The sequence below is a fragment of the Mastomys coucha genome, unplaced genomic scaffold (assembly GCF_008632895.1).
Source record: "Mastomys coucha isolate ucsf_1 unplaced genomic scaffold, UCSF_Mcou_1 pScaffold5, whole genome shotgun sequence".
Taxonomy (NCBI): domain Eukaryota; kingdom Metazoa; phylum Chordata; class Mammalia; order Rodentia; family Muridae; genus Mastomys; species Mastomys coucha.
The window spans coordinates 64835079-64858557 of record NW_022196911.1 but is presented as its reverse complement, the minus strand read 5'-3'; the positions used below and the strand labels follow the sequence as shown (position 1 = coordinate 64858557).

General features: G+C 46.9%; 2 protein-coding genes across 4 annotated transcripts in view; one reads left to right on the top strand and one right to left on the bottom strand.

Moving 5' to 3' along the window:
* Positions 1-6478: 6478 nt before the first annotated feature.
* Positions 6479-17859, bottom strand: Tp53 (tumor protein p53). 3 transcript variants are annotated; one of them, XM_031351448.1, is made up of 12 exons: positions 17704-17855; positions 14175-14331; positions 11495-11568; positions 11202-11223; positions 10838-11104; positions 9917-10100; positions 9722-9834; positions 9234-9343; positions 8779-8915; positions 8627-8700; positions 7544-7650; positions 6479-7000 (listed from the first exon to the last, which is right to left on the bottom strand). In XM_031351448.1, exons 2-12 carry the CDS (start codon positions 14190-14192, stop codon positions 6919-6921), a joined length of 1188 nt encoding a protein of 395 aa, XP_031207308.1. In that variant the 5' UTR covers positions 14193-14331; positions 17704-17855; the 3' UTR covers positions 6479-6918. The 3 variants fall into 3 exon arrangements, with proteins under 3 accessions (XP_031207308.1, XP_031207309.1, XP_031207310.1); XM_031351449.1 differs by lacking the exon at positions 14175-14331 and having other exon boundaries at positions 17704-17859; XM_031351450.1 differs by lacking the exon at positions 17704-17855 and having other exon boundaries at positions 6964-7096; positions 14175-14314.
* A 78-nt stretch (positions 17860-17937) lies between these two features.
* The window catches only part of Wrap53 (WD repeat containing antisense to TP53), an 18021-nt gene continuing 12479 nt past the window's right edge, over positions 17938-23479 (top strand). Inside the window, exons 1-4 of the mRNA XM_031351446.1 lie at positions 17938-18096; positions 19480-20028; positions 20153-20251; positions 20930-21041. Coding sequence (XP_031207306.1) covers positions 19646-20028; positions 20153-20251; positions 20930-21041 — 594 coding nt within the window. The 5' untranslated portion in view covers positions 17938-18096; positions 19480-19645. The remainder of the gene's footprint in view (positions 18097-19479; positions 20029-20152; positions 20252-20929; positions 21042-23479) is intronic.

Genomic DNA, 23479 nt, shown 5'->3' with positions numbered 1-23479 from the left:
TTTTTTTTTTTTTTTTTTTTGTATTTAAAACTTAAGGTAATTTTCCTGCTTCAGCTTTCTGAGTGCTCGTGTGCATCACCGTGGATCCTAATATATATAGAAGAAGGAATGTATTCATAGTTGATAATAATTTTCCTCCTAGGCCTTAAGTGTTACATTTTTATTTTGTCTTTCATGATGTTATACATGCATATGTACACGTTATCATTCTAAGCAAATCCTAAGACCAAGTCAATGCCAAAGCCGGCTGGCCTGGAACTCCTGATCCTTTGAGCTTTACTTCTTGAATACCGAGATTGCAGGTGTGTGCCAGCTCCTAACTTCATTTTTTTTTTTTTTTTTTTGAGACAGGGTTTCTCTGTGTAACCCTGGCTGTCCTGGAACTCACTCTGTAGACCAGGCTGGCTTGAACTCAGAAATCCCCCTGCCTCTGCCTCCCAAGTGCTGGGATTAAAGGCTTGCACCACCACCACCCGGCCTCCCTGCCCTTTTCAGTTTTTGATGTTGGGAACTGAACCCAAGACATCTTACACGATAGTATGCTGTACTAAGAGCTATGTATGTGCCCAGCACTCACTCTTACCTTAAATCACAATTGGTTACTTAACCAGCCTATGACTCTTATTGCTTTTGGTTGGAAGTGCAGCTTTAATGGTAGAGGACAAACATAGCATGTGTGAAGCCCTAAGTTCAACTCCAGGGCCACCTCTCCCATCCCAAAAGGCAGAAGCCTGGGAATGTAGCTCATCCAGAAAGTTCTTGCCTAGCACACATGAGCCTCACGTCCCCCACAGGATTAATTTCCAGGACCACATAAAACTGGGTATGGTGGTGGTACACGGCTGTGATCCAGTACTCTAGGAGGTTGAAGCTGCCCGGAACCACTAGACATTCAAGGTCATTATCCCCTTCAGGGGGAATTTGACACTAGCTTGAGCTATAGACCCTGTCTAAAAAAATTAAAAGCCTCCTGCCTCCTTTTTGAAGCAAGGATGCAAGTAACCTAGGCTAGTCTCCAACGTGCTACCATCTTCCTGCATTAGCTTCCCAGGCACTGGGATGTCAGGCATGAGCTTCGCTCTCTTTTTTTTTTTTTTTTTTTTTTTTTTTTGAGAGAGAGAGAGAATCAAACTCAATTTCAGTCTTGCTAAGAGTTATTTTTATCTTATGTGTATGATGAGTACTTTTGCGAAGGCATTAGCTCTCCTGGAACTGGAATTACAGATGGTTGTGAGCCACCACGTGGGTGCTGGGAATGGAATCCCAGGCTTCTGGAAGAGCAACCGGTGCTCTTAACAGCTGAGGCATCTCTCCAGCCTTCCAACACATTAAAACCAAAGTTAATGAGTGGACAACATTCCACATGAAAATGACCTTATGATCTTAACACTTCCACATTTATAACATTGATCTTCTGGTTGGACAGCTCAGTAGCACAGTGTTTGTGTAGCCTGTACACGGCTCTCAGTCCAATTTCAGTATGTATGTGTATACATATGTATATGTGTATATATATATGTATGTGTATATATGTATTTATATCAACCCATTGGCATTCTATTACCAGTCTATTACTGCTTTAATTGAAATATAATTTTTTTAAAAATGGCAGCTGCAATGTCATCAAATACTTTTCAGCACCTGTTGATTTGATCATATCATTTTTTCCTTTATTTTGTTACCATTATGAATTATGTTAATAGATCTTATGTTACTAAACAAACACTGGCTCTGGAATAAACTGAATAGAACATAGAATTTCTCAAATTCAGCATTATGATAATATGTGGGACATTTTTCATCAATATCTTTGCAGTCAGTACTTTAAGTTGTTTCCTAGTTTTTTTGTTTTTTGTTTTGTTTTGTTTTTTGGTTTTTCGAGACAGGGTTTCTCTGGATAGCCCTGGCTGTCCTGGAACTCACTCAGTAGACCAGACTGGCCTCAAACTCAGAAATCTGCCTGCCTCTGCCTCCTAGCCACCACCACCCAGCTGAGATTTTGTTTTTAAAATAGTAAAATAAGCCGGGCGGTGATGGTACATGCCTTTAATCCCAGCACTTGGGAGGCAGAGGCAGGTGGATTTCTGAGTTCGAGGCCAGCCTGGTCTACAGAGTGAGTTCTAGGACAGCCAGGGCTATCCAGAGAAACCCTGTCTTGAAAAAGCCAGAAAACAAAAAACCAAAAAAACCCCCAAATCTTATGTAACCCAGACCTGTCTTGTACTTCTTTTTTTTTTTCCTTTTCTAAGAATTATTTATTTTGTGTATATGGGTACACTGTAGCTGTCTTCAGCTACACCAGAAGAGAGCATCAGACCCCATTACAGATGATTGGGAGCCACCATGTGGTTGCTGGGATTTGAACTCAGGACCTACAGAAGAACAGTCAGTGCTCTTACCGGCTGAGCCATCTCTCCAGCCCCTGTCTTGTACTTCTTTTCCTCCTACCTCTACTTCCTCGGTTCTGAGGTCACAGAGTGTGTCATCATACTGGGGTGACATTTGTTTGGTGTTGAATATTAAACCCAGAGTACTAGGCAAATGCTCTACCAACTGAGTCACATGGCCAGGTCTCCTTCCTTCCTTTCTTTCTGTTTTTTGTTTGTTTTATTGAGGTAGGGTTTCTCTGTGTAGCCCTTGCTGCTCTGAATCTGAGATCTGCCTGCTTTTGCTTCCTGGGTGCTAGAATTAGAGTCCTGACCCACCACCACTGCTGGGACCAGCTTTCTTTTTTTGACTCTGGATGGAAGGAAGTCTCCAACATGGTATGCGCATACTCCACAGATCTACACTCTTAACCCTTAGTGTAATTATTATTGTTGTTATTATTAATTATTGTTATTGTTGTTGTTGTTGTTGTTGTTGTTGTTATTGACAGGGTCTCACTATACAGCCTTAGCTGGCCTGGCACTTGCTGTGTAGATCAGACTGGCATCTAAAGATCCTCCTGCCTCTGCCTCTTGAAGTGATTGCTGGCACTAAAGACATGTGATAGCATGCTAGACCCTTATACTTTTAAATAATTCAGAGAGTTAACTCTTTTCCTATCCTCCCGGAATAAACAGTGGGTCACTTGATTATTCATATTTTTCCTTTCGGACTAACTCAAGTTTTGTTTGTTTTGAGGTGGGATCTCCTGATGTTGGCCAAGCTACCTGACATTTCTACTCTCCTGCCTCAGCTTTCCTCAGCTGAGGTTTGTTTGTTTTTGTTTGTTTGAGACATGGAGCTACTGTGTAGTCTTGGCTGGTTTACTTAGACTGTGACTGTGTAGACTAGCCTGGCCTTGAATTCACAGCTCCTCCTACCTCTGCTTGCTGAGCGCTGGGATTAAAGGCGTGGGCCACCACGTCTAGATCCTTCACGTTTTGACGTGGGGAATGGAAGCCACGGCCTTCAGGATGACATGTTCTAGCATCCTTACACTTCTAACTCCTGGGCCTCCTCCTTCTCTCCGTCTGTCTTTCATGGTGATACTGTCCGTCTTATTATCTTGCCTAAACTGACTTGAAATTTCTGAGTTCAAGTGATCCTCCTGCCTCAGTCGCTGCCGGCATGTGTTACTTCACCAAGTCTTCCTTCTCCTTTCCTCTCTTTCCCCTTTCCCTCTCCTTTCATTCCTCTTTTCCTCCTTTCTCTTTAGGTGATAGTACTAGAGATGGGCCCAGGGCTTTGCACATGTTGAGTCTTTGCTGAGCTATATACCCCCTTGAAAAGTCCTTAGCTTTTCAAGGTTTACATTTTAAAATTCCTGATTTTTAAAATCCTGATTAAAGTTTTGGGTTTGTCCTTTCAATCAAATGTCAGTAATTTATAGCTTTAATTTTAGGATGAGTCCGGGTTCCCTGAAGATTTAGTTGTTTGTGTGTATCTGGTTGTATGTATATGTATCGTGTGTGCATGTGTATACCATGTGTGAGTGAGTGTGCACTGTGTGCGAGACCATGTGTACTGTGTGTGCATACCATGTGTGTGCATATTCCTCTAGAAGTGAGAAGAGGTTGAATCTCTTGGCGATATATATTTTTGAGTGACTTGTGACTTGATATGGTTGTTTATCAGAACCCTGGTCCTCTGGAAGAGCAGCATGTACTCTTTTGAGCCACTTCTCTAGCCCCTAGGTTCCTTTATTTTCTCTCTCTTAAATAATGACAGTACTCAGGGCTATTTATTTTCCTGAATACCTAGAACTCATTATATAGACCAGGCAAGTGAGCCTGGAACTTACAGAGATCTGCCTGCCTTTGCCTCCTGACCCTGTGCTTCTGCTGCTGCTGTTGCTGCCGCTTCTCCTCCTCCTCCTCCTCCTCCTCCTCCTCCTCCTCTTCCTCCTCTTTCTCTTCCTCTTCCTCCTCTTCCTCCTCTTCCTCCTCTTCCTCCTCCTCCTCCTCTTTCTCCTCTTCCTCCTCCTCCTCCTCTTCTTCTTCTCCCTCTTCCTCCTCCTCCTCCTTTTTTTGGGGGGGGCAGTTCAAGACAGGGTTTCTCTGTGTAGCCCTGGCTGTCCTGGAACTCACTCTGTAGACCAGGCTGGCCTGGAACTCAGAAATCTGCCTGCCTCTGCCTCCCAAGTGCTGGGATTAAAGGTGTGTGCCACTACTGCCCGGTTGACCCTATTCTTCTTGTTTGTTTGTCTATTTGAAATGGGGTTTGTCTGTGCTTGACCTGGAGATGGGGATGGGGGATTAACTCCTGGCAATGTCTTGCTTATCATGGTTTGGCACCTCACCATTTCTCCAAAAGCAAAAAATAAAGAATATATTGACCTAAAATGTAAAAGTAGGTTAGAGTTACAAGGAGATTGAAGATTGGGAGATTTGATTTTAGACCTCAGTAGAATAAGGCGTGGGGTATTTACCTCCTTGGCAGAGGTCATATTAGTACAGGGTGTCTGTGATTATCAAGTACTTTATGGATGGATGCCTAGTTGATGCAATCAATGAATACAGCCTGGAAGTGGAACCTGGGAGGTAAGTGATTGATGTGAAGTTTCATAGAAGAGCTGGCTGGAAAAGCAAAACCTCATTATTCTTTGTCCATTGATATCAGCTCTCAAAAATGGATCTGCTTTCTGAAGACTTGAGGTAGTACAACAGAATTAAGGACAAAATATAGGGAAATGGGAAAGGTAAGGAACTGTGGTGTCCCATTGTCTGACCCCTCTCTCCACTTGGAAAGCTAAATAAAGGGACCAATGTTGAGGGTAGCTTGGGCTACTTAGTTAGCAGGGTACTGTCTGATAAAAAAAAATAACAATAAAGGAGTTGGGTGGTGGAGCTTTTGTTGGTGAGCAGTACTGTGCTTGTGTGTTACCATACAAGCACAAATGGTGAGTGTAGAGATAGCTTTTAATTTGGCAATCATTTTAGCCCCTCCTCCCTTTTTGAGATAAGGGCTCAAATTTGTGGCCCTTGAACACAGTTCTTTGGATTTAGTTCTATCTCAGTAAAGCTGTGGAACAAAAACAGGGGAAAAGCATAGTGGGTTTGACTGGCACCACACATTCCCACAAAATTAAAAGTTAAAGGCAAACCCTAGTTAGCTTCTAGAACATTTGGTACAGTGAGTACAAAAGGTGGTCTTGAGGCTGCTCCCTTCCAACTTGTATAGGACCCTTGGGCAAGGAAAAGAACTCTTACTGGCTCTGTAAGCCTGGGACAGACAGAGGACAGTGGCCCCAAAGTGCCTCTGGACCTCAGTACCCCTCTCTCTATTACCAAGAGACATGGCCAAGCCATGTGCTCACTGACTGCTCTCCCTGCTGGCACTGGCTCAGCAGGCTATGGGGAGAACTTGGCCTAGTCCTGCTCTCTGGGAGCCAGCAGCACTGAGGAAGGGGGTGGGTAAGAGGGTGTTGGGCTCCCCAGCTCTGACTTTCCTCCCTACTCCAAGAAGCCCTTTCAAAGGATTTCCTGGCAAAGTGCAAAGCTTCGATTCATTCACTTGCCTGGCATGAGGCCCGGGATATGGGGATGCTGGGAAGGCCCCAAACCTCACCTTAACTGCTCCCAGTTTCCTGGGACCCCAGCTGGCAGGCCTCCCACTTGTCTCTTCATCCAGTGACAGCCACCCCCTTCCCTGTGGAACCCAGGCACCCTGATCCTTTCTTGTGGAGCAGATGGTCACTCCAGAGGCTCAGGTTTGCTAAATCAGACATTTAAATCCCTTAATCCTTGGTGAGAGGCTCCCAGGAGGACAGCAGAAGCCCAACCCTAGAAGTAGGGGTGGGTGAGGACTGTGTGCCAGTCCTGGCAGGAGGGAGGAGGGACAGTTGGTTCCCAAGTTATGAATGGAGTCACCCGCTCCCTTGTTATCATGCAGTCCACAGACTGACCCAGTCCCTGGCTTTGTTTCTCTTCAGGAACCCAAGTTCCCCACCCCTGACTCCAACACTGCCTGGACTCAGGTGGGGACCTCCCCAATTCATCCCTGCACCTGGGGACCCAGGCAACTTATGCTGATAATAACTTCTCAAAAACCATACAAGTGATAACAAAATTTTATTGTAAAATAGGAAATTGGTATATAAAAAGGGTAAAAAAGAGGGAGATGGGGTGGGAGGATAGATAAATACAGACAGGCTTTGCAGAGTGGAAGGAAAATGGGTCCTGGAGGATACGGACCCTATGAGGGCCCAAGATAGAATCTTACAGGGTTGGGGTGGGGTGAAATTTCATTTTAGGTGCCAGGGTCCAACAACTGGCTGGATAGGATTTCGCTGGGCCAGCAGAGACCTGACAAGTACCAACCCATTCCCCAACCTGGGCCAGGAACCAGTACTTACAGAGGGGGCTGAGCCCTAGGTACAATGTAAAAAAGGCAGCAGAAGACACCGGGATTGTTTCTCAGTGTCAAGCCCTAAAGTTATAAAATGGCAAGGAGAGGGGGAGGGTGGTGATGGGGGACAGGATGCAGAGGTTGTCAGTCTGAGTCAGGCTCCACTTTCTTGACCATTGGTTTTTTATGGTGGGAAGAAGATTGGCCCCTCTTGGTCTTCAGGTAGCTATAGGAAGACAGAAAAGGGGAGGGATGAAGTGATGGGAACTAGCAGTTTGGGCTTTCCTTCTTGATCAAGGCTTGGAAGGCTCTAGGCTGGAGGCTGAAAAAAAAAAGGAATTTAAGATGGCTTCTACTATAGGTAGGTATATGTTCACAGAACACGTTGGAGTTCTTCTGAATCAGTTTATCTTCCCTTTCATCATCATCATCATCATCGCCCGACATCATTATCACCATGAGACAGGGTCTTGCTATATAGCTAGCCCTAGCTGGCCTTAAGTTTTATATAGTTTATGAAGGCTTCCAACTTCCCAAAACCCTCTCAACTCTGCCTTCCTTACGGCTGAGATTACAGGAGCATGGCACCATACCTTGTCTCTCGTCCCACTTTACAGAGCCTGAAATGTGAGTTGTAAGGCCTCATAGGGCTGAGTAGCCCCATGTATCTAGCAGAGTGGAGTTATAGCTTTTACTACAAAGGTGGAGCTGGAGGGAGGTCAGGGTAGAGATAGAGCACCACAGACGGGTGCTGCCCCAGGTCACTCACCTGGAATGAGCCCTGCTGTCTCCCAACTCCTCTGCAGCACGGGCATCCTTTAATTCTAAGGCCTCATTCAGCTCCCGGAACATCTCGAAGCGTTCACGCCCGCGGATCTGCAGCAAGGATGAAGTAGGACAGAAGTGCTGGACGAAGTTACCCAACCACCTTCACGCTTTCTTTCTGAAAGTTGGTCCCCAACTTAAGCTGGCACGACTTATAGTTTTTTTTTTTTTTGGGGGGGGGGTGTCTTTATGATAGTGCGAAAGTAACAGACATTCAGTAGAAAGTGTACAACAGACTTGGGTCTTTTCAGTTAGAGGGAACAGACACTTAACAGGGCAATCGTGAGAAACACACAGTGTTGCTGAGCTGTGGAATCCAGTGGCTTAGGTGGATTAAATGCACCGTTTGCTGCAGGGGTTCAAATCCTGGCCCCTGCCCACGCTTGGCAAAGTATTCTGAAACTGAGTTATTACATCCTTAAACCCGAATGTCCTTCCTTGGGTTCCTTTTCCTTGCCAGCTTTGAACCACCCTCCTCAGTTCTGTAATTACAGGCACGTGCTAACCAGACCTGCCTCTAAACACATTTTTGACATGTGGTATTTTCAACCTAGGATGAGTTTCCTAGGACGTGTTCCCATCCTGAGAAGTGGAGCACCTGTGTATGGTATAAGTTGCTGTTCTCTAGTTAGTTACAACTTAGAACCACAGTCTGAGGAACCACAGCTTCAGAGCATATGCTCTGGAGTGATGTCATAGCTAGAGACAAAGCCCCTGGAAAAAGATCGAGCGTTTTGTGTACTAGACTTAGATTTTTTTTTTTTTTTTTTTTTTTTTTGTGGAGACAGGGTTTCTCTGTATAGCCCTGGCTGTCCTGGAACTCACTCTGTAGACCAGGCTGTCCTCAAACCCAGAAATCCACCTGCCTCTGCCTCGCAAGTGCTGGGATTAAAGGAGTGCGCCACCACCGCCTGGCATAGACTTAGAATTTTAATCTGCTAATAATACTATTTTACACAATGCAAGAGAGACAGAGGCAATAATGGATATAAGCTTGTCTGACATGTGACTCTCCCAACCTTGGTACCTTAAGGGTGAAATATTCTCCATCAAGCCGTTTTTTCTTTTGCTGGGGAGAAGCGCTTGTGCCAGTGGGCAGTGCTGTGGAAGGAGAGAGCAGAGGTGACTTTGGGGTGAAGCTCAACAGCCCCCTCCACCTTCTTGGTCCCACCTGCTTACCTCTCTTAGCGCTCCCCAGGGGCAGCTCGGGGCAAGGCTCTTCCTTTTTGCGGAAATTTTCTTCCTCTGTACGACGGTCTCTCCCAGGGCAGGCACAAATGCGAACTTCAAAGCTGTCCCTTCCCAGAAGGTTCCCACTATCCGGGACAAGAAAAGGAGCCCCACAGGAAAGTAAGAAAGCTGGGCCCCATTCTGACCCCTTTGTAAACCAGGCCCCACCTGTTCCCAAGCCCTCTTGTCATATCTGGAGCGGAAGCTCCAGTTACAGGGACCCCGAGAAGCCACAGATAAGAGAAGTCCCTAAGCCCGAGAGGGAACAGAGGAGGAGACTTCATTTAGGTAGATATGGTAGGAACTAAAGAAGGTGGGGCATGTGGTAGGGGGCGGGGCTCATGGAACAGAAACAGGCAGAGGCTGGGGAGGAAGCAGGCCTAACCGAGCACGTGGCTTCCTACCTGGAGTCTTCCAGTGTGATGATGGTAAGGATAGGTCTGCGGTTCATGCCCCCCATGCAGGAGCTATTACACATGTACTTGTAGTGGATGGTGGTATAGTCAGAGCCGACCTGGGGGACGACACATGGTCCACGTGAAGCCGCTCCCGACCTCACCACAGGTGACCTGCAGCAGCCAGGAATGTCTACAGCCTCTAATACATTTCAGTTTTAGTTGTAGGGTAGGGATTATCCCACCTGTTCTGCACACCTCCTGGAGCTGTGGGCACAGCATGGGTGAGGGAACAGGACCCAGCGTCTCTACTTCCCGCCCGGCTGGGAAAGCCCCTTCTCCCAGAGACTGACGTTAAAGTAGACCTTGAGCTGGGCAGGGCAGTTCGCACCAGTAAGTCTAGCACTCAGGAGGCTGAGGCAAACAGGTTGCTAGAAAGTCAACATCAGTCTAGGCTGGAGTCAATAGGACACAGAAACCAAAACAGAGTTACAGACCTCGGGTGGCTCATACGGTACCACCACACTGTGGCGGAAAGTCTGCTTGTCATCCAGATATTCGGCATTCAAATTCCCTTCCACCCGGATAAGATGCTGGGGAGGAGCCAGGCCTAAGAGCAAGAATAAGTCAGAGGCTGGGTGACCCAAGGCAACCACGTCTAACCAACCCCACAGGCCATGTCGAGGGCTCACCATCACCATCGGTGCAGCGCTCATGGTGGGGGCAGCGTCTCACAACCTCCGTCATGTGTTGTGACTTCTTGTAGATGGCCATGGCGCGGACCCGGCTCCCAGCTGGAGGTGTGTCGCTGACCCACAACTGCACAGGGCACGTCTTCGCCAGCTGGCAGAATAGCTTATTGAGGGAAGGGGAGTACTGTACGAGAGAAGAAAGAATCGGAGGTCAAGGGACAAGTCAACTAATGAACAAGTGTCCAAGTGGGGAGCTAATGAAAAACATTGTCCAAGCACCTATTGGATGCCAGTGCCGTGGCAGAGGGCAGCTAGCAACGGTAGGACTAGGGTCTTTCCTTCTTCCTCCCTCTTTTTTTTTTTTTTTTTTTTTTTTTTGAGACAGGGCTTCTCTATGTAGCCCTCACTGTCCTGGAACTCACTTTGTAGACCAGGCTGGTCTCAACCTCACAGAGATGGCCACCACACCTGGCTTCTCTTTTTCTCCCCCTCCCCCCAGGGCACCCCACTGTGTAGTCAAGGATGGCCTTGAACTTTTGTTCCTCCCACTTTGGCCTCCCCAGTGCTGGAGCTACTGTTTTTATTTTTGATGAGGAGGGGGGGTCTTGCTTCGAAGCTCAGGCTGGCCTTAAGCAATCCTGCCTCAACTGTCTCTAGCAGCTGGGCCTACGGCACATACCTCTGTGCCTGGCTTCAGAAGATTATTTTCAAAAGCCAAGAAAGGAATGTGAGGGAAGAAAGTTCCATGTCCCCTGGAGAGATGCAGAGAATATGAGAGAAAGGAGAAAAGGCTAAAAAAGTTCAGGGCGAAATTAAACTCTGAGGCCCAGTCTATAGGCTAAAGAGGAAGCCCCCAAATCTAGACGAAGAAAAAGAGGCATCGAAAGGTCACACAAAAGACAACCCCTCAGGCCCACTGACCGTGCACATAACAGACTTGGCTGTCCCTGACTGCAGGAAGCCCAGGTGGAAGCCATAGCTGCCCTGGTAAGTTTTTTGAGAAGGGACGAAAGATGACAGGGGCCATGGAGTGGCTGGTGCAGGGGCCGCTGGTGCAGGGGTCTCAGTGACAGGGTCCTGTGCTGCAGGAGCTGCTGACACTTGGAGGGCTTCCTCTGGGCCTTCTAACAAATTCACAACATCCGGGGACAGGAACATATTGTCCATGGAATTAGATGACGCCTCCGACTGTGGATGGGACAAAGAAGGACCTCAGGACTGTGTTCTCAGTCTACCAACCCAACAGCCCACCAAAGCCTAAGCCCCTTTCTGCCTCGGTCCTTACCAGAACAGCTTCTGGAGGAAGTCTGGAAAACAAGAGCAGAGAGTTAGTTCCACTGATTTCCTTCCATTTTTTGGAGACAGAATCTCACTTATCCCAGGCTGGCCTCCAACTTGCTATGCAGTCAAGGATGATTTCAAACTTCTGAGAACTTTGCCTCTGCCTCCCAAGTGCAGGAATCACAGACACCCAACACCATACCACGTTTTAACACTATTGTTTTTATTTCTCTCAGGCAAGGAGAGGATACAGGTATGGTGGGATGGTACCTTAAGGGCCCAGTAAGATCCACTCACAGTTTCCATAAGCGTTGAAATGTCTCCTGACTCAGAGGGAGATCGATGCCATCCGAATACTCCATGGCTGTCATCTATAGAGAGAAGAGCTTGTGTACCGTATGGATGCATAACTTGTCAATAAAAAACAAAAACAAAAAACTATGGCCTATAGGAAAGGGTAGAATAAAAAGAAGGTGGGACACCCGATGGGGAGATTAAATTCTGAAAGTGTGAGGAACATGGAAGAGAGAAGCAGGGAGCTGAGCAGAGGTAACCAACCAACCACACACACACACACACACACACAGCACTTAGGTTAGAAATAATAGGGATGTTAAGTTATGAGCAAGTCAGAGAACACACCAAAGCTATGCCAAGGTGTTTGTAAATATAGTTTGAGTTTCAGAGTCATTATTTCAGGAAACTTATGCGAGGGTGGGAAAGCTTTAAGTTACAAGTATCCAAGAAGTCAGCCAGGCTCCTTTGAGAAGTTAGGACCCGAGATGGCCATGAGGGACACCATTTCCAGAGAAGCAGGAATGGGGCAGCTCTTCTGTCTTTTATTCAGGCTGCTCAAGCCTTGGCCTGGCCTCCTATCAACGTCTCTCGAACCACAGTGTTTTAAGGAACAGATAACGAGGGAGGTATGTTCCACCCCCACAAGCCCTCCTACATCTGCACTCTACAGCTCTACTCCCTTCCCTCTGGGGAGGAGGGACACCTTCCCCAGCCCCTCATACACCATCTCACACACAGCTCCATTCTTCAAGCCCTCTTCATGGCAAATCTCTTAAGAACACCCATCAGTGTCTCATCTGCCCCCTTGGGACAGCTCCCCAACGCCTTACAAATTCCTGAAGATTCAGCAAGTTTCCTATTGCCCTCTTCCCTAAGGGCTCCAGGGAGCACTTACTTTCTCCTGGCTGAATCAGTGTGGTTACTTAATCCTACAAGTGCAAAGTCACAGTTTCTGTTCTCCCTATGGCTGAGGTAGGCTCTTCCTTCTCTTGTATGCCATAGCTCCTCAGAGATGTTCAGTCACAGCCAGCCAATCTCCAGCAAGCCACACACCATCACCTTCTTCTTCACAGTAGTTAAACCATATGGTACTTTGATACTCTCCAACTCATTTACTCTTATTATCAGCCACAGAGCCTTTAGCTTCCTTACTTAAACATTTACTTATTTATTGTGCCTTATTTAAAGGTGCCAAGGCAGGAGTGTGGAGGTCAGTTGACAACTTGCAAGAGTTGGTTCTTCCCTTCCGATAAGTGGGTTCTGGGGATTGGATTCAGCCAGCCCCCTGGGACATCATGTTTCCTTTCTAACAACAAAGACAAACACTCTTAACACTTACTTTCATGTATTTACTTGTATGTAGATCAATCACTTTCTCATTCATTTAAGAGTTTGAGAAATCTTTCCATATGGGTTATTTCATCTATCTTGATGGTCTCATCTGCCACTTGGCAGGTGACTGGCCAAGAACACACACGGGGCAGGTGGATGAGTTATTAAAGATGGCCACCCAAACAATCTAGTTCATCACAGGCTCTTATGTACAGTTCTCTTGCAATCATTTAGATGAAGGAAGCGAAGGACTGGATATTGTAGCCCCTTCATTCTGAGTACTGAGCTGGCTGGCGCTGGAAAGGAGTGAGGAAGGCCCAGAGCTTCTTCAGATTAATAATTAAAACTACAGCATACTATCCTCCTGTACCTATCTGAAAGGGTTACCTTTTGACCTTTTCATTCATTTTCTGGCACTAACCATTGCCCATTAATGCCAGGTCACCCTGTCAAGGAACTCTGTTTAGTGAACATAGTGTGTGTGTGCGCTGGGATGATGGCCCAATGTCTCAATCTTAGAGACATAGCCACACAGACAATAGGAGGTCTTCCTGCTCTACCATCCTGGTGGTTAGTAGTAATTAGGTTTTCAGTGTTTCCTTAAGAACAGTTGCCAAGCTGGGCAGCGGTGGCGCACACCTTTAATCCCAGCACTTGGGAGGCTGAGTTTGAGGCTAGCCTGGTCTACAGAGTGAGTTCCAGGACAGCCAGGGCTACACAGAGAAATCGTCTCAAAAAACCCAAAACCAAAAAAAAAAAAAAAAAAAAAAAAAAAAGAACAGTTGTCAAAATGAAAATTTCACAAGAACCATCCAGGGAGGCTGGATGTTTAAGAAAATGCTGGCTGGGAAAGGCAATAAATAGACTCAAGAGAAGATTGAGCACAACCATGGCTGGTCTTCTAGGCCTAGCAGGCCTGCTGTCTTCAGGGGCTCATCTCATTTGATCCTAAGCTAGGCTGGCAGCTATTGACAGGTAAGAGAATGAATCCATTTACCCAGGATGCAGGATCCTGAGGTAGAGTAGTTGAAGGGTTCAAGGTTTGTTAATGGCGACCCCAAACCCACCCTAAACCAAATTGATCGAATACTAACTACCACCAAAGGACAGGAACCATGGAAGCCAGAAACCACAACCTACCCTGAATAAAATGATCTTAATGTTTCATAGAATTTTAGGATAAAAATCTTTTGGGGCTGGCAGTGTAGCTCAGCGGCAGAGTCCTTGTGTATTATGTCTAAAGCTCTGGGCTCAACATCCAGCGTTGGAAAGAAAGGGTCGGGGGTGGGGGCCAAGGGCCCATATATTGTTGGTTCTAAAAAACAAGGCCGAAACGTAAAGCACACACCTCACTCAGCAAAACCATGTCTAGGTGCACTCCCTAGAACAGATGACACGGACAGCAGGAGCCTTGCACGAAAACTGCTCCTGTCAGCATTATTCTGGATGCGCAGCAAGAAGAAACCACAACACATTGGTGGGGAATAGACACATAAAACACGGTTCTGAAAAATGTTCAGAAACACACTGGGTGAAGAATATGACTTGCAGAAAAACTCAAAAATAGTTTATACAAATCAGAAAATATCTGATTACCCCAAAACTTATTTCTATTAAGTTGTCAACTGACCTCTGACACGAATGCTGATGAATACCATGAGCTTGACACACTTACACACTCTCATGCAGGCACGCACACTCACAATGTGATAAAAGATGACCATTATTTTTTATTTAGTTTTATTTTATATTCTGAGACAGTCTCCCCACTCTGTGGGTTGGCTATATGGCACTTCTTCTGTTGCAGCTTCCTGATCATTGGGTTTGCAGGTATCACCACATCTGGTTTAAGACTGTTTATGTAACTAAAACAGTGGATACAAGAGAAAATGTTAAGTGTTTATTTGGCAAATTTTGAAACAGCCTTCTTATCCTCTCTTGCACCAAGACAAAGACAGTGGGTTCACTCTATTAGCCAAAGACAAAACCAAACAAACATAGTGGAAAGATGTATGCCCACTGTTAAGCTTCCTTCCTAAAAGCTTACCAGGTTTACATCTAGGTCTCGAATCAATACCAAGTTAATAACTAAGGAGTCTAATTTACTTCTGTCCTTCCCAACATCACTTTCTCTAAAGAACCATCACTTCCGCACCTTGGAAAATATTGCTTTTGGAGCTTATTCCCCGCTCCCCCCCATCTTCTCGAGACAGGGTCTCACTACGTATCCCAGGTACTCAGTTTCTTGGGAGGCTTGTTCCAAATCTAAGAAGCCAGGCAGTGGTGGCATGCACCTTTGATCCTAGCGCATAGGAGGCAGAGACAGTTGGACCTCAGGGCTACACAGAGAAACCCTGTCTCAGGGAAACAAATTATGAATAGAACCGAAATAAAGGATTGGGGAAAGAGGACGCGGGGCACAGTCAACTGCCCTTTCTCCATCTGTCGAAGCATTCCCAGGACCTTAATGTTGTGAATCACACAGACTTCTGGTTCATTCTAATACAGCAATCTATGGACAAACCACATTTGGTCAAGCTGGGTTTAGCCTTTGTTTTTGTGGTCCCAGGATTTAAACCAGGGGTATCATGTCTGCCAGGAGTTCTGAGACAAGGCCTTGATACGTAGCCCAAGAAGCTTTCTGAGGCATCTCGCCTCAGCATCCCAGGAGTTTTAGCATCTAGACACGTGCCTTTAGGAGAAAGGCCTGCTGGCTCAGGTTTGCTGATGTTAACTTTGGTACTCTGTTTTGTTTTGTTTTGTTTTTTTAATAAAGACAGTCTCATTTATCCCAAGTTGGCCTACAACTACAGAGGGATGACCTTGAACTTTTATGTTCTTTTCATTTTTTTAAAGATAGGGCCTCACTTGACCTTGAACTCCCTGTATGTATCACTGTGGTCTGGAACTTGAGATTGTCCTGCTCAGGCTTCCTAGCACTACTAAACTGCTGCTGCAAGGTATTCTTGTGTCTGTGTGAATATTAACAAACGTGACATATTTTTCTTTTTGAGATAGGGTCTCACTGTGTATCTTTGGCTGTCCTGAAACCCAGTGCTGGATTAAAGGCCTGAAGCACCCGGTCCTTTTTTCAGTCAACAATATAACATTTATTTAAAGAGCATTTACACTGCACAGTCATATGTAAGCTACTGATGATTTAAGCTTAATTCAAGGGCATATACTACCCATCCTAGACCCCACCAAGCCCCTCTCAGTAAATTATTCAGAGAACCTGGAAGACCTGGGTAAATACCTCTGGAGGTTGTCGTTTGGCAAAAAAACAAACAAACAAAAACAAAAACCAATCTGTATAGATCTACATATGTAAACAGGGAGTGGAGCCTAGGGGCACCTTCTTTAGACTTCGGATTGGGATCTTTTCACATTCATAAGAGAGTCTTCCTGGACCGTAGTGTTATTCAAGTCTAACCTTCACAGCTGGGGTTCCCTTCCCCGCGTAAAAGTTTAAGCAAAGTCATTTGTACACTCCTCTAAAAACTTGAATGACCCAGTCTTCCTTTCAGCTTTACTTACACCTGAAGCCACGCAAAAGTTTGTTTTTTTCAGGTCTACCTATTGTTCACTTATTCTTTAGACCAAAACTACTAAATCTTCAGAGGGACAAAAAGAAACTTATTTCCCGATCAAAGCGGTGTGTGAAAACAGTATTTTTACAAAATTAAAAAAAAAAAAAGGAAGAAAGAAAAAAAGGCACGCACGATGTTTGGTGCGCGATAAGAAACTGTAATAAAAAGATATGTCCTAAAAATTGAAGTGGTGGGGACAGGCAATACCCATGCCCAGACAGAGGTCTGTCATCTCCCGCTGGGAAGAACCGGCCTGTGCGGGCTGACTGCACTTAGGACCTCCGGGCGCCCCCGGCCAAGGCCCGCCCCTTCCGCTTTCAGGACGTGAAGAATGCGTTAAGCCAGGGAATGGCTCACTCCAAAACCGGATACTCGGTAATTTGCTTTTCCGGCACACTCTTTTAAATAAACACCTCCTTCTTTGCAAAACCAATAACCAAGTAATCCAGAAAAATAAGATGTCGAGTACTGCAGTTTTCCTCCTCAAACCACAGAGCCAGCATAGAATACATTTCTGCCCGCTTTGCTACTCCCCCGTCGCCGGGTGAGCAGTGATCTGCTCCGAAAAGAGAAACCGGAAATGCTCCTGCAAGCGGCAGAAACGTGAATGTGGAGCCAAACAATAACCCGGCCGGCGGGCCGTTCAGACTAAGAGGCTGGGTCGGGCCCCGAGGGCAAACACTTCTGGCTAGCACCGCTAGTGCTTCAGGCTTTCCTTGGGTTTTCTTCATCTAGCAGGGTCGAGAAGCGGCTGGAAAAAAAAAGAAATCACTCCAGGGACAAAGGTCCGGAAGTTGCGGGACCTTATCGGCTAAGGCTTCCCAGATCACCCCGATTTCATCAAGGAATGGAGACCGAGGTCTCATTAGGATGCTAGGTGGTCTTAAAGTCTTTAAGCTATGGATCTCGAAAAAAATCTCAAATCATAGTCCTTTGTGCATGTCATCTCAGGAGTTTCTATTACCTAGCAGCGGGTAGGTAAGTGTGTAAGTAGGGTAGCGGAGAGAAAACCCCTTAGGCCATCTCAGTGGTCCCCAAATGCTCTATCTACTTCGCAGGTGCATGGCTGTGAGGCTGGTCGGTCCTAACACTATCAGCTATACTCACTACAGCATCAGACATACATTCCGGTCCATCCCGCCCAAGCTTCCATTCCGCCCAACACAACCGCGTCGAGTCCCCCCACGATCCCACCCCCCAAACCCCACGATTTTCTCTAGTTTTATGCATGCAAACCGAGAGAGCCAGTGACCAGAGAGGACTCCTCACGTTCAGTCAATTACTTACCCAGTCTTCGGGGGAGCGTGACACCCTGCTGGGAAGTAGGATGCGGGCCTGGATACCAGGTGCCCCCTAATTGTCGTCGCTACCTTCTATCAGGACAGTCCCAAGGAACTGAAGCCGCAGAACTTTAGCCAGCCTGAGCACGTGGGAGGGGAAAGTCCCAATCCCAGCAACCCCCGCGAGACTCCTGGCACAAAGCTGGGTAGTCGCCATAACAAGTAAGGGCAAGTCATTCTGTGGGTTGAGGGCAAGAAATGGAGGCGGGGACTGGCAGAGTCAGGATTCTCTCTGAGATGTTGCCACCGACGCGAACGCTTTGTGAAAAGTCGTCTAAGATTGAGCTGTGAGGACAAAATTGGTGGAAACCGTTTCGCAGGACGCCTGCCACTGTGTCAAGTACGAAGAGCGGAAAGAATTAAGCTTTTATAGTCTGTTTTTTTCTTTCTTTCTCGAGACAGGGTTTCTCTGTATAGCCCTGGCTGTCCTGGAGCTTACTTTGTAGACCAGGCTGGCCTCGAACTCAGAAATACGCCTGCCTCTGCTTCCCAAGTGCTGGGATTAAAGGCGTGCTCCACCACCGCCCGGCTATAGTCTGTTTTAAGTGGCTCACTGCTCTGAGCACTGTGCTCTTTCCTACCCAGCTAGATAGTCATAGCCATCCTTTTGGATTTTTTTTTTTTTCGAGACAGGGTTTCTCTGTGTAGCCCTGGCTGTCCTGGAACTCACTCTGTAGACCAGGCTGGCCTCAAACTCAGAAATCTGCCTGCGTGCACCAACCACCGCCTGGCATCCTTTGGATTTTTGAAACAGAGTCTTAGTAGCCAAGGCTGGACTGGGATTCGCCGCAGTCTTCCTGCTTTAGGCCTCCCAAGTACAGGGATGAACCAGCATGGCCAGCTAAATTCTTTCCCCCCTCATCAGCTAAAATGTCACTTTAGAAAGGTTTTTCGTAATATCTCAATCTATCGTGTTCTCTGAGGTACATTCTATCATACTGTGTTTAATTTCCTGTACAGTCCTTATCGCCATCAGTAGAGGTTGTTTCCACAGCCTTTAATTGCACAGCCACGAAAACTTTATGGAAACTGAGAACTCGTAAACATTTGCTATTTTTTTTTCTCCAGTGCCTCCTACAGTGCTGGGTAGGAAGCAAGAACTTGATAATAAATGTCGAATGAGCACCGGGCGGTGGTGGCATACGCCTTTAATCAGGCAGAGGCAGGCGGATTTCTGAGTTCGAGGCCAGCCTGGTCTACAGAGAGAGTTCCAGGACAGCAGCCAAGGCTACACAGAGAAACCCTGTCTCGAAAAACATAAAAAAAAAAAAAGTCGAATGAATGAAGAGAGGGCGGGGGAGAAAGGGAAAGAGAGGAACAAGAAAGGGAGGGAAGGGTGGGGAGAAAGGAAACCTTATTTCGAGGTTAAGGGATTCAAAACAAGATATTCAAAAGGGGCAAAAACTGTAGAAATGACGCGCCCTCTGCAGGCCAGGGAGGATAGATGCTTTAAGAATTACCCGCAGGGGACGAGAGGGGGAGCTCGTGCAGTTTTCACCGCGGCCGAGAGTTCAGACTACAACTCCCAGAAACCTCCAGGAATTCTCTAGCGCTTCGGGGTTGGGCAACGTCGTTCCTTCCCGCCTTACCGCTCAGAGTCGGAGGAGGGTGCGGAGAGCCTATCGGAAGGTGGCCCGACTCCCGCGAGAGCAAGAAGCCCTGGCGGCGCCTAGCGACCCTAGGCGCTTCGCTTTGGACGTCGGTTTCCCGCTGTCTGCTTTAGGTTGCGGCGTTCGGCTTCCTTTTTCCGGAAGAGGAAAGCGGACTCAGGGCTGTGCAGTTCTGCGCCTGGATCCCTGGGAACGGTAATGCAGTCTAGCCTGGGCAGCTGGTAGCCTGCTCAACGAGGCTTGCCCGGCCTCTTGCCTTCCGCGGGCGTACGCTACAGAATGAAGACATCCGAGGAGGGACTCCTAGCTCCGGATAGCCTCCCTTCTGACCTGGGCCCAGCTCCAGTGCCCCAAGGTTCCCCCGCCGGCAAAAATACAGACTCTGAACCGGTGCCTCCGCCATGCGGTGGAGATGAGCAATCCCAGCTGGCCATAGATCTCGTGGCTGGCTCGGTTGTGTCCCAGGAGCTTCAGCAGGGGGACTCAGCTCCTCTGGAAGTAGAATCCAATACTTCCAGTGAGTTGAGTCCTCGAATCGAGGAGCCACAAGTTTCAGGAAATGTGAGCCTTCCTGTAGAAGAAACGAATCGACCCGTGTTGGAGTCAGGAGAAGCCACTGAAGGTGTGTCTGAGGAACCCGCTGAAATGGATGAGGGGGACACGTAAGTGACTCTGGAATCTGAGGAGCCTAGACCTGTGAAAACGACAGCCACCAGCCCTCAGCTCCATTACACTTCCATTTTGCTCTGACGACCCACGTTTGTTGTTTCTCCATCTCCTTTCCAGCTTTTGGACCTACAGCTTCTCACAGGTACCCCGATACCTCAGTGGTTCCTGGTCCGAGTTCAGCACCCGCTCCGAGAACTTCTTGAAAGGTTGCAAGTGGTAAGTACGATGGGAAAGGAGATGACCACCTTCAGGAGTTTCATCTTAAAACCCACACATACTTGACCCCTCGTGGTGGGACGACAGTCTTGTAATCTCAACATTTGGGAAATTGAGGCTAGCTTTGTCCACATAGTGAGACCCTGTTTTAAAATAAAAACAGTAACAAAGTCAGGTGCATTCCTTTAATCTCAGCACTCTGGAGAAAGAAGCAGGCTGATCTCTGTGTTCAAGGCTAGCCTGGTTCAGTCCCAGGACAGCCAGGGCTACTTAAAGAAACTGTCTGGAGGGAAAACAAACAAAAGATAAAACTAACCCCGGGTTTCTAGAGGTTGGTAAGGAGCAATAGAATACTGGCGAGTACCAAGGTTAAGGTTAAGGTTTTCCCTTCCCTTCCCCTGTGGATGCTTACTGCCCTTGTTAGTATTGTGGATTTACCTGAGGGTGACTAGGATCCTAGCCCTTTTTTTGAGATAGGGTCTTGTCAAAGTGCCCAGACTGGCCTGGAGGTTGGTCCTCTGCTTCAGTCTGTCCAGTCGCTGGGGTTACAGATGTGTGCCACCACTCTCTGCACCAGCTGGTATCTTCTCAAGGAGTCAAAGGCTAGCTGTGGCCCTAGCGCTGCTACACCTGGAAATCACAGCCCTGTCTGGTTTTCTAACTTTCCTGTATTTCTAGGGCCCCCGATGGTTCCTGTATCTTGACCAATAGTGCTGATAATGTCCTACGGATTTACAACCTGCCTCCAGAATTGTACAGTGAACAAGAGCAGGTGGATTATGCCGAGATGGTAAGGGTTGGGGTTGATGTTGCACCTTTGCCAGCCACTGCACCTTAGAGCCCTTCCTGCAAACGAAGACCATGAGTCCATGGGTCACCTGTTTACAGACAGGATTTTCCCTCACCACGGGTTTCCACGTACATCATTTTCTGCCTTGAACTATGAAGTCGTTTAAAGACTCGTCAGGAACCCGTGTTTCCTGTGACAATGTGTGTTTCTAAGTGTATTGTGAATGATTTTCAAATGGTGCTGAGGGTATAGTTCAGTAGAGTGCTTGCCTAGCATTAACACACAACGTCCATATTTGAGCCCCCACACTGCATACCCTGGGTGTGCTGGCTTACTGGTAATCACGCTCTCCAGAGGTGGAGAAGAGAGATATATTCAAGGTCATCCTCAACTACATAACAGGCTCTAGACTCCGGTGTTGGGCTTGTGTAGAAGTGAACTATGGCTGAAGAGCTGGTTGTATTTTGTGTGGGGGTGTGTGTGTGCAAATGCATATCAATGAGTAAGGTCATTGCGCATTAAAACAAATGCTCTAAAAGCCCAAGGTGGGAGCTTATTTCAGCCTTCGAGTGTTGTGAGACTCCATAGCTGTTTGTTCTCCCCTTCCTCCTTTATTCCCAGCACTTGAGGCTGGCCTGGTCTACTGCAGGAGTCCCAGGACAGCTAGGGCTATATGGAAAAAAAACCCTGCCTTGAAATAACCAGAGCAAACAAAACAAGGTTTATTTTTAATTTTTCAGTATGTTTGTGTGGGTGTGCTTCAGAGCTGAGGGGTCAGGCAGGCAGGAAAGGGAACGTCAGGTGAGAATGAAAGCTTGGTTCTGATTGGCTTCCATCAACGTGGATCACGACACTAGGGAGTCTGATCTCAGATAGTGAACGCAGTGTGATTTGGAAAAAGTTCCCTGGTGTAATGCAATCTCTGGTGCATAAGGAAGCATAATTCCATCGAAACTTGACATATCAAAATAAATAAATTGTCATTTATTCCAAGAAGATGGGTTCTAAAGACTTAGGGCCTCAGTAAGGGTCTGGCCTCATCTTGGCCATACAGATGGCATAGAGGTCGTTTGAGCTATTAGCCACTTCTAGTCCTGGTTGTGGGAGCTTGGGCGGCCCCTGGCTATAAGGCTCATTTAGATTCCTAGCCATCTCTGGTCCTGGTTGAAGGAACTTGATATGGCCTGCCCCAACAGATGACACAGATCCCAGGACTCTTAATCACTTTCAATTTCTAGCTTTCTGGATGGAAGAATAGGTCTTTTACCTGTAGACACAAGGACCTTTGTGTTCCCAATAGAGAACCAAGTTGGAGTTTATAGGTAGTTTGAAGCCACCTGACCTGGGTGCTGGGAACCGAACTTGGGTCCTCTGCTAGTTAAATGCTCTTAACCTCTCTGAGCCATCTTTCCAGCCACCTCTCTTTGAGACAGGTTTCATGCTGGCTTCTAACACATCATGTAGCTGAGGCTAGCCTTGAACTCCTGGTTTTCCTTCCTCCTTTCAAGTGCTGGAAACGACAGATATCATTTGTTGTCATGACCAGGTAAAAAGTTGTTTTTTTTGTTGTTGTTTTTTTTATATTTAAAAATTGTTTTAATGTATATGAGTATTTTGTCTTAATGTACATTGTGCACCACATCCATACAGGGCTTATGGAAGCCAGAAGATAGGTCAGATCCCCTGGGACTAGAGTTCCAGATCATTGTTAGTTGTCATGTGGGCAATGGGAATTGAACTCCAGATCTTCTAGAAGAGCAGCCAGTGCTCTTAACAGCTGAGCCATCTCTCCAGCACCCCACTCCCCCACCCCTTTGAGACAAGATCTTATATAGAGGAGGCTGGCTTCAAACTCAAAGCAGCTATATAGCCAAGGGTGGCCTTGAATTCCTATCTACTGGCTCCACGTATAAATGCCGAGGTTGCCTGCCTAGTGCACATAGCCCCTGGTTGTCTTTGTTTTGTTTGTTTGCTTTGAGATAGGGTCTTACTATGTAGCCTTGGCCAGCATGAAACTATGTAGACCATGTAATGTGTATGGGTATTTTGCCTGTCTATACATCTGTACCACATGTGTGCCTGTAGGGGCCAAAAGAACTGGTGGAACTGGTCACAGAAGGCTGTGATCTGCCATGTGTATACTGGAAGTTGAACCTAGGTCCTCTAGAAGAGCAGCCAGTGTTCTTGATTACTGATCTATCTCTCTAGCTGCTTTTTTATGTTTTTTGAGACAGGGACTTACTATGGAGTCCTGGTTGGAAGTCACTATGTAGAGCAGACTAGCCTGAAACTCAGAGATCCTCTTGTGTTTGCTTCTGGATTGTCAGCTCCCCCCCACCCCATCCCCTTGAGATAAGGTCTCATCTACAGACTGGGATTGTCAGCCCCCTCCCAATCCCCTTGAGATAAGGTCTCATCTACAGACTGGGATTGTCAGC